This window comes from Cryptomeria japonica, chromosome 10, assembly GCF_030272615.1.
Source record: "Cryptomeria japonica chromosome 10, Sugi_1.0, whole genome shotgun sequence".
NCBI lineage: Eukaryota > Viridiplantae > Streptophyta > Pinopsida > Cupressales > Cupressaceae > Cryptomeria > Cryptomeria japonica.
Genome location: NC_081414.1, coordinates 245,627,017 through 245,637,424, shown reverse-complemented (window position 1 = coordinate 245,637,424; position 10,408 = coordinate 245,627,017). Strand labels below are relative to the sequence as shown.

Sequence of the window (10,408 nt, the reverse complement as noted above, 5' to 3'; positions counted from 1 at the left end):
AAATTTTATAGATGTTTTAAAAATAAACAATTATGAAAAAATTACTATAAAAATTTACTTAAAATTAATTTTATAGATTTACTTAAAATTTAAGCATTATAATTTTAAGTAAATTTTTGTAGTAATATTATAAGTTAAAGTAAATTTTAAAATTATTTCTTTAATAAATTATTAAAAAAATTTACTTAAAATTAGTTTTATAATGATACTTAAAATTTAAACATTATAATTTTATAAATTTAGTTAAAATTTAAGCATTATAATTTTAAGTAAATTTTATAGCAATAAAAATTTTATATAATTAAATTAAAAAAATTATACATGTTTATAAAGCAATAAAAAAATAACATATAAAATTCTTTTATATAGTTTTTATTAAAAAAATTAGACATTTAAAAATTTCATATAAAAAAAACAAATAAAATGATAATACTTCATATAAAAATGAACAAATAAAAAATAAAGATTAAAAAATAGCTCCTTCCTTTTCACGGCAGCACGGGGTAGTCAGCACAGCAGTCGAGGTAGCACGAGCATTTCGTTTCCCGAGTGAGTTTGAGTGGACGGTGATGGCATGGGAGATGGGGATGGGGATGGGAAGGCATGGCACGGGCGGGCCGTTTTGTCCGCTGCGTAGCCATTGCCTGCACGGATGAATTAGAAAGACCTAGTACAGATGACGTGTGGATTGTCTGGGTGGGTACCTTGTCAATCGGTAGATCACATGCCCCATCTTTTTTGAAGTCGATTCCTTTAATATTTGAAGAACATACATGTGATATAGGTACTAACTCTCCGCTGTGAGACAAAATGCACGCTACAAGTAACTCCAGTGCACCCAGATGCAAGCTTGTCTGCCTAAACTATTTTCTTTCCACCGTACTTCATTTTGTCCTATCCTAAAGGATGCACAAATGAATTAGAAAGACCTAGTACAGATGACGTGTGGATTGTCTGGGTGGGTACCCTGTCAATCGGTATATCACATGCCCCATCTTTTTACGACTAGTGATATATGATGAATGGCCCCACGTACCATAGATTGTAGCCACACCATTAAGGTTTTCAGTAGCAATTTAACACCATCCCGGTGGTGTCTTTTCTCTTTCAAAGTATCTTTGTAAAATAGTGAATTTATTTATCATTTTGAAAGTGAAGCATTAACACCATTCAGTGGTGTTTTTTCACTTTCAAAATATCATTTCAAAATAAAGAGAAGACACGAAGACCATCCAGGTGGTGTCTTTACCTTTTAAAATCTCGTTTCGAAATGATGAATTGACTCACCTGAGTGGTGTTAAATTGACACTAGAAAACTTAATATAGAAACAAACCTATTTTGAAGTTATATATTATTTCTTTTGTGTGTGTAGATTGGCAGCAAGTATGGGATATGTTGCAGAATTGAATACGGGAAACAAGATGCCTGTAATTGGGCTTGGAACTGGCGCTCCAGCTTACCAGTATGAGGAGATCAAGGCAGCTGTCGGTGTGGCTCTTCAGGTAGCAGAATATAAGAGCTTATAGTTTGAATTGCTTCATTGAATATAATTAGTACTTGGCTTCATTGAATGTATAATTGTCTTAAGTCTGAATTAGTTAATTATATAGCATTTAAGCAAATGGAAGTTTTCTCTTAGGAGGTAGTTTTGTTGTGTATAGATGATCACTGTTATCTAATCTCACATGGAAAAAAGTTTGTAGTTATTGCAATCCTTAGTCTCTAACGTACGAGTATTAGTTTTCTTATGGTTTTAAAATACAGAGTAATTGAGTTGCACTTTCGATCACATTCAATTTCCTTAGACTAAAGTGGATTGCGTCATTAATCACATTCAATCTCCTCCAAGTAGTAGTTTGTTTTACGCTGACAGAGAGCGTAATTGGGTTCGACTTTTGACTCTTTCAGACATACTTTTTTTAAAGAATAGTTTGTTTCATATGCTTTAATCATTTTATTTCACTCTGATTACCATTTGCTTGGGTGGCCAGCAAGACTATGTAGCCTGTTAAAATATATATATTTTAAGGGTTTTTCTTTAAATGTTGTGAGTGAAACCTGCAACCTTAATTTTAGCTAGTCAATCCTTTTTTTTTTTTTTTTTTACTGTTGGCAGATATACCGTTTGTGTTATAATGCACGGGAGGGTAGGCTTTAAGATCCTACAGTTTGTTTATTTAAGAAGTCTTCTTGATGTAGAAACTAACGATCAAAACATCACTTATTTTGGATCACAGTAAATAGAAGAAGCATTTCTCCTCTTTCATCTATAATGGATTATGAAGGTTTCTTGATGGAAATACTCACAATTAAAACATCACTTACTTTGGGTAACAGTAAATAGAACAAGCGTTTCTCTTCTCCTGTCATCTATGATGGATTATGAAGTTTCCTTGGAAAAACTCGCAATGAAAACATCACTTATTTTGACTAACAGCAAAATGAATTTGTCATTCACTTCACGTTTTTGATATTTTTTAAAATTTATTAACCTGTATTAGTTGCAGTACAGGTTGGATACAGACATTTTGACACAGCCAGCTATTATGGGTCAGAAGGTGCCTTAGGAGCAGCTCTCACGGAAGCTTTCCAAAGAGGTGATGTCAAGCGGGAGGAAGTGTTTGTCACCACTAAACTGTGGGATGATGAACATGACGATCCTCCTGCTGCAATCACCAAAAGTCTCAAGTATTTAAATCTGCACATACTTCTTAATAACTTATATTTTATCTTAGAATTATTTTCTTCATGTAGATATGTAACAAATGTTTTTATTTCAGGAATTTGCAGCTGGAATACGTAGACTTGTATCTAATCCATTGGCCTTTAAGGTTAAGGAAAGGATATACCCTTCCACCAAAGGAGGAAGATTTTTTGCCTCTGGATATCAAATCTACATGGCAAGGCATGGAAAAATGTTTTGAATTGGGTCTCACCAAAGCCATTGGTTTGAGCAATTTTTCCTGTAAAAAAATTGAAGACTTGTTGAACTATGCCAAAATTCCTCCTGCTACCAATCAAGTAATGCTACACTGTATAATTTTGCTCTAAGTTTAGTTATCTACATTTTCTCTATAAATTTGAGTAATTGATCAAAAGTGGCGGAATACATGGTAGGTAGAGTTACACCCAATGTGGCAGCAGAAAAAGCTAAGAGACTACTGCAGGAAGATGAAAATTCAAGTATGTGCATGGTCTCCTCTCGGAGCTCCAAAAACTCCATGGGGATCCAACGTGGTGATGGACAACCCAGTGATTAAGGAAATCGCTCAAAAGCATGGAAAGTCTACAGCACAGGTATATTGTTCTCATGTCGTCTTTAATTTTTGAAAATGTCACCTCATATATCCTCTTCTTGTTATAGTTTGCATGTGAACTACCGTTCTTTTTGCCAGTTTGATAATCACTAACATCACGTAGTATATTGTTTGTTCCTTGCAGGTTGTGTTGAGGTGGGGAATAGATCAAGGAGTGTGTGCGCTCCCCAAGAGTTTTAATAAAGGGAGGATAACAGAAAATTTTCAGGTTTTTGACTGGTGTTTAACTGCAGAAGACCATGAGAAAATGAGCAAGCTTGAGCAGAGGAAGATACTGAGGGGAGAAGATCTTGTAAACTCAACAACTAGCCCTTACAGAACCATTGAAGAGCTATGGGATGGAGAGATCTAATATCAAACAACATGGCATGGTTATGTAGGTTAAATTAGGAATGTGTTTATTGCAAAATTAAAATATTGTATCCAGGTCTACCTTAATATGTTATCTCTGTTTTCATCTTCTGTTTAGATAAGTAAATAAATTGAGCCTGCGGTTTAATATTCTGCATTAGTTGCCTGATCATCAGTCCCATCACCAAAACAGATATAACAGTAGAAAGACCAACTGAAGTGGTTCCTTAAGCATATTTTTATCTTTTAAGTGTTACTTCCACTTGATTAGATCAAGTGGAGAGTTTTTTAAGATACGTAAACCTCTTTTCAAAGTTAAAGGGAAATGTGCAAATTCCATTTTTCATTGTATGGCATGATAGGGTAATGATTAGTGTTTGAAAATCTTGTTTACCAAAGAGAATTTAAACATGAGAGTGTCATAAAGTAAAAAATGTGCAGAATGAAAGGGCTGCTAAAGCATTTGATGAAAATAAAATCAGAAAAAGCACGCTTATCTAGCAGCTAATAGGAAGATAATGTGGTAGTTTAAAAACGAGTAGAGAAAACACATAATAGTGAACAGAAAAAACAGCAGAAAGAATAATAGAAACAACAAAGAACTCAAGACACAAGATTAACGTGGTTCACCACTAAGTGGCTACATCCACCAGAAAGCAGGTAGAATTCTTATTAACCAATATCAATTCTACAGTACATACATGACTGCACACAGTCATTTATATAGAAATATCATATATGAAATGAAGAGTCTTTGGGGGAAGACAAACAACCATGTGACTGTTGAGCTTCATATTCCCAACAATCTTCCCCGTGAAGTCCAACCGGCACAACCATACACAATGACATCCCTGCTTCCAATTCGAGTCTCGTATCGCAACCAGGTCTTGAGAATATTTTAATATCACCAAACTCTGTTCATGAACAGTGCGAATTAATCTTCTCCAAGTCAGATCAAAGTTAAAAACATATTCTCTAAATACTTCATCCAGTAATCCATAATCAGGAACACTGCTATCTGTAGATGCATAATACATTTCTCCATCAAAGTCTCTTTCTCTTATGCTCCCCCGTAATAGAATATCTAGAAGATCACCATTACCATATTCTAATACCCAAATATAAAACTCTCGTATCAGTCTATGGCTTTGAATCTCCTTATTATCCTCAACAAAATTGATTTTATCCATAGTAAATCCTGCATCAATCAGACCATCGTATGAGTTTTTTGTACATTGGTTTGTCATTGTAAATGACGTTGTAGGTGTAGTCCCCTATCCATGAGCCATTAACCTAGTCGTCTGACTCCATGTTCGACGGCCTGTGTGAACACTCTCTTGTCATGCCTCTTACAACACAACTTCCTTTGCATATGCCTGCCTTCTCGCATTCTCTCCTCATTTGACCAACACCGGATGTAATATTCTTATGTAATTTGGCTACCACGAGATCTAACTTTTAGCTTCCAGCAACAAACCTTGCACCAATGGGCTCCATGGCAAATGAATTTGTTGTATTTTGTGCAGAAACTTGTGCAGTACCTACAATCAATGCATTCCACTCCGCCTCTATTTCTACAATCTGGAGCAATAAATCATCACTCTTTTATTCTTTTTGAAATTCATTTTCCTCAAAGACCTTATTCTCAGCCTTTCCAAAGTCTGTTGGATCTTGCGCATCCTTGAGCCAGAGGCCCTCTCCTGCCTTTGTGAGCTCTATAATCCCTGCGCTCCTGGGATGTTCAATCTCAAGACACCCCGAATCCTCTTGTGGAATCTTTCCACCAAAGAAAGGCTTTCCTATCAACAAGGCATACATTTTTGTGAGGAAAGAGCCCTCTGTTAGGAGCTTCCCATCACTTTCCTCTTGCTGAAATATAGTCTCTTCAGAAAAATTCCCTTCTTTCTCAAAGTTATCTTTTTCAATATTCATGATGCGACACAAAACCATCAACTTCTGGTCCATAAAATCAGTTTGTCGGTGAGTAGGAGATTCTCCTCCTTCAACCTCATAAATTTATATTTTTCATAATCCTCCTGAGTCTTGGTCTCAACCTCCTCAACTTCATCCTCACTCACTTAGGCGTCCTCCTCTTCAGCATCCTCTTCTTCAGTCAAATCAAGAAAATCTTCAAACAATGAATACTTCAAACCCTCTTTTTCTTCAACCGAAGTCTCCTCCCTTTTCCAGCCATCCCACCAATGAATATGACATTTTGTTTTAACTTTTGCTTGCACAATTTTACTCTCCACCGAGTCTAAATTTGCAAGAAAATCTTCGATGACTGAGTCAGTGTCTTCATCTTTTGGCTGCCTTTTAGCCTTCTCGAGAAACCAACAATTTGCTTTTACATGGCCTTGCTCGACACAATACTAGCAACTAATTTTTCTAACTTCGAACTTCTGCATCTTCTCGAGAATTTTCAGTCCTTTATTTATCTACCTTTCCATCTTTGTTTAATCACTTCACCTAAGCTCTGATACCAATTGTTAGTTTAAAAACGAACAGAGAAAACACATAATAGTGAATAGAAAAACAGTAGAAAGAATAATAAACACAACAAAGAACTCAAGACACAAGATTAACGTGGTTCACCACTAAGTGTCTACATCCACCAGAAAGTAGGGAGAATTCTTATTAACCAATATCAATTCTATAGTAAATACATGACTACACACAGTCATTTATATAGACATCTCATATATGAAATGAAGAGTCTTCTGGGGAAGACAAACAACCATGTGACTGTTGGGCTTCATATTCCCAACATAATGATCATAGACTGCTCGTTTTATTTGAACCAAAGGGCAAATCAAAAAACATGAGAGATTGGAAAGTTGGAAGTATAGTTTCATGGGCTTCATTTGGTAGTAACATTAATAACAATTAGAACCATTAGAACATAAACTTATATGGGAATTCAAATGAATTGCAAGCAACTAATAAAAACACTTAGTGGAGTGTCATGTTATGATTGGTTGGTGTTCTGTTTAATGTGTAGAATTTACTACAAAAAATTGTTAATTACAATTTTTATAGAAATCATTATTAAAATTGAAGGAATAATAGTGGCAAAAAAATTTAATGTTTTTAATTAGTTAAATGTTTTAATTTGTCAATATTCTATGTAGTGTAGGCATTGAATCGTTATGGTTGTTTATTGTTGTTAATAGTATTTCTAAGTTTGGTTGTAGTGATCAGAAGTTCATCTACATCACATTAATATCTAAATATTGTAGGCGTCTGTAAATTTTGGCCATATTAAAGGTTTCCATTTCTTTCAATTTCTAAGTTGGCTAACTTCATTTATAGGTTTGGTCTGTTAAGAAAATGTCTTCTACCATTTAGACAACAAAGGTTTTAATTCTAAGGTGTTCCAATCATTCTTAGGTTTCCATTTTTATTGTGCTACAAGTGAAGTGGTTCAGTGAGGAGCTTTATACTCATTCTATTAACTTATAAAAAAATTTGTACATAAAAAGTACAATAGAAAAGTTAACATGAAGAACACACCCAATTGACTCAATAGATAAAAGATCTATACATATAGAGACATGAATTGGAAAGCTTTTGAAACCATAGAAAATATACTGTCATAGTTTACAATGTAGTAGCCACTTGGAAAAATACTTGTAGATCATAATATGCAAGGGTTCTCACCAAATAACTGTTGTTTTTCTCCCCTTATGCAAATTTACTTGACATATGTAGCAAATATCTTTGGTTGACCATTGTATGAGATTTTTATAAAACAATGAGTTTAGCAAGGCTTTCTAAGTTTGGCATGTACTTCGATTCTTATCGAGTTATAATATTATGTTTTCCTCTTCACATTCTTCCTACAGATGTAATTTTTGAGCATGTACTTTGATTCCTATCAAGTTATAATATTATGTTTTCCTCTTCACATTCTTCTTATAGATATATTTGTTTAGGATGTTTCACACTAATCCTAGAAATGAATCGCCACTTGTTCCTTCAAAGGATGCTTCAAATCCCTGTTTCTGTTATTTGTAAAATTTTAACTAAATCTGCAAAACACAATATAGATCTAGCTAAAAAGAAAAGAATAGAACTTGTCGATGAAAGAAGAAAAATTTAGAGAAAGAATCAGAAAGAATAAGCTCTCTCATATCAATTGATCTACATGACTTTAAAAAAATATATAAAACCTTTGTTAAAGAAAAAAGGAGGAAAAACTGAAATAAAACTTAAAAAATCAGAGAGATTCCTTGGTTAGCTTAAAAAACAAAGCAACCACAGTATTTATCCATATATCATGAATAAAATAGACTACAACAACAACTGTCCACAAAAGAAGGGATAAAACAAAAGTTTGCACTAAAATTGTTAATGTTTCTTCTTTCCAACAACCATGCGCTCTAATACCATGTAAAATTTTCTTCTATTAACTTGCAAGTTCTCTTCTTCTTTTTCTAGCTACATCATACTAACTTGTGTAGGTATAGTTAAAATTTTACATATTTACTTGCATATAAAAAAAATCAAGGTTTTGAAAGGCAAATATCTAGATATGAGAGGTATGTAACCTGTTGAACCAAAACTCTTGGCTCTAATATTGAGACGTGTGAATATTTTCCACCTTGCAAAAGAAATGATTGATATTAGATAAGAAGAAAGGTGATGTTGAAGGTGCAAGAAAATCATGGATCATGAGAAACTCATAAAAATGAGCTCTAATACCATGAGAACGATGGTTATAGAGGATAAACTCAGTTAAGTGCTCTGAGGAATTCAAGCTCAATCATTCAATTTATAATACATTCCACATTAAATTCTTTGTGTATTGTAGCAGGAAGTTAGCTATAATATTTATGATGAGTAGTTGCAATGTGAATGGTATGGCTGAATTTGGTTCTTAGTCGGCTGGTGGTGGACCTGGAATTGGTGACTAAAGGATAATTAATTTATTACTACTAACATCCCCCCATAAATTAATTATCTAATTGGTTTTAGGTATCCCCTCATAATCTATAAAAAGATATGAACTGGCCTAAAGCCTTCTTAGGTATCCATTTACAATCACTTATCAAATTTTGGTTAAATAGACTTTACTGTGCCACGGACTTCCCCTCCTGAAAATCATGAGTTTTATGGATTATCCCTAGCTGATAAAATTTTGAATTGGTTTCAATCTCACCACAAACTTTGCACTCAAGTGGTTTCAGCTAACCACAAATCTCACATACAAGTGGTTTTGGATAACCACAAAACTAACAATCTTCTCAAGTATTTTCTAGCTGACCACAAACTCCACTCAAATGGTTTTTAGCTTACCATAAATTCTGCACTCAAGTGGTTTTGGCTAACTACAAGCCTCACACACAAGTGGTTTGGGCTAACCACAAACCTAGCATATAAGTGGTCTCAAATGATCACAAACCATCATGATGAGGAAATTGATTTATAATACACACTTTTTGCTCATCTCTCTAGGATTTTCTCATAAGCTTTTATGGTTCTTCTTCAGTACCTACATCAAAATTCATTATTCAATCCATAAAAAGCAATCCATTTACCGAGACACATGGGTAACCAGCCACTATCCTCACTAGTTCTATAGGAATCCTTTTCACATACATGGTTCGTCAATATGTTAAACCAAAACACTCTGAGGTGTCAAGCACAACCAATAATGCACCCCCTACAACAATAAATTAGGTATGATATATACTCCTAATTTATCTTGTAACAAAGGTGACTAGCACTCAATCATTTTCCCAAATATACCTATGCTTATTTATAATGAAAAGCTACTTAGCTACTTCACAAATAGCACTGAAATATTCCTTTGCAAATTTCTACAATCTTCACAACCTACAACACTCAGGGAATATCTTTAAACACCTAACGATCATCTTTTGCATTACCACTTTTCCTACCTACATGCATCCTTTACATGGGTTGTCTTTTGGAAGAAATGTGTATCTTCAGCTTCACAACAATGACACTTCACTTTAGCTTTTTTGTAGTTCTTTTCTTTATTTTTTTATTCACAATAAATATTGTAGTTAACTGTAGCAATCTTAGGCATTAGTCTTAGGTAGAAATTTTTATTTTTAGTTATCTATTTTTACCTTTCCATTTGATGCACAATAATCTACATACATGCAGAATATAATTGGTAATTTTTTATAGTGGTTTGTGATGAATTGCTCTCCATTACTGATGCCAGGGAAATTGTTCACACTAAGGAAAATTATAATGCTCCTGATTGTGATGGTTCCTTTGTGATTTTTACAAGGCCATCTAGCACTATGTGGGTGAGGACTTGCACAAAATTTATCTAGAAGCTTTCCACTCCAAGTCATTAGGTAAACTAATTAACACAAAAAATATTTATTTCATACCTAAGTTTGGATATTTGCAAGACATCTCCAACTAGAGGACTATCACCATTCTCAATGTGTCATACAAGATCCTTTTCAAATCTTTGACTTTGAAGTTTCATCATCTCCTTGTACGAATTATGTGGGCAAAGAAAATTAGTTTCATAAATCATAGGTATGTCCTTGATAATTTCATTCTGGTTTGGAAAGACTTGTATAGAATATGCTAGACACTAACAACAAAAGGCTCTATTATTCTTTTGTAGGGAGATTTTAAGTGTTCCAAAATTCTTATGACCACCCACATCTTTATTCTTTGTGTTGGGCCCCTAATAAGGCCTCTTACATGAAGCTAGAAATTTTTCTCTATGATTTTGTTATGGCTTCCT

The 10,408-nt window shown here is 33.9% G+C and overlaps 1 protein-coding gene across 3 annotated transcripts; it reads left to right on the top strand.

The window, feature by feature from the left end:
- The first annotated feature begins 1,081 nt into the window (after positions 1 to 1,081).
- On the top strand, positions 1,082 to 3,822 carry LOC131066588 (NADPH-dependent aldo-keto reductase, chloroplastic). 3 transcript variants are annotated; one of them, XM_058001394.2, is made up of 6 exons: positions 1,082 to 1,236; positions 1,374 to 1,503; positions 2,514 to 2,689; positions 2,782 to 3,022; positions 3,119 to 3,298; positions 3,443 to 3,822. In XM_058001394.2, the coding sequence occupies exons 2-6, from the start codon at positions 1,387 to 1,389 to the stop codon at positions 3,668 to 3,670; spliced, it is 942 nt and encodes a 313-aa protein (XP_057857377.2). In that variant the 5' UTR covers positions 1,082 to 1,236; positions 1,374 to 1,386; the 3' UTR covers positions 3,671 to 3,822. The 3 variants fall into 3 exon arrangements, with proteins under 3 accessions (XP_057857377.2, XP_059069431.1, XP_057857378.2); XM_059213448.1 differs by having other exon boundaries at positions 1,105 to 1,503; XM_058001395.2 differs by lacking the exons at positions 1,082 to 1,236; positions 1,374 to 1,503 and adding an exon at positions 2,173 to 2,331 and having other exon boundaries at positions 2,509 to 2,689.
- Positions 3,823 to 10,408: the final 6,586 nt, after the last annotated feature.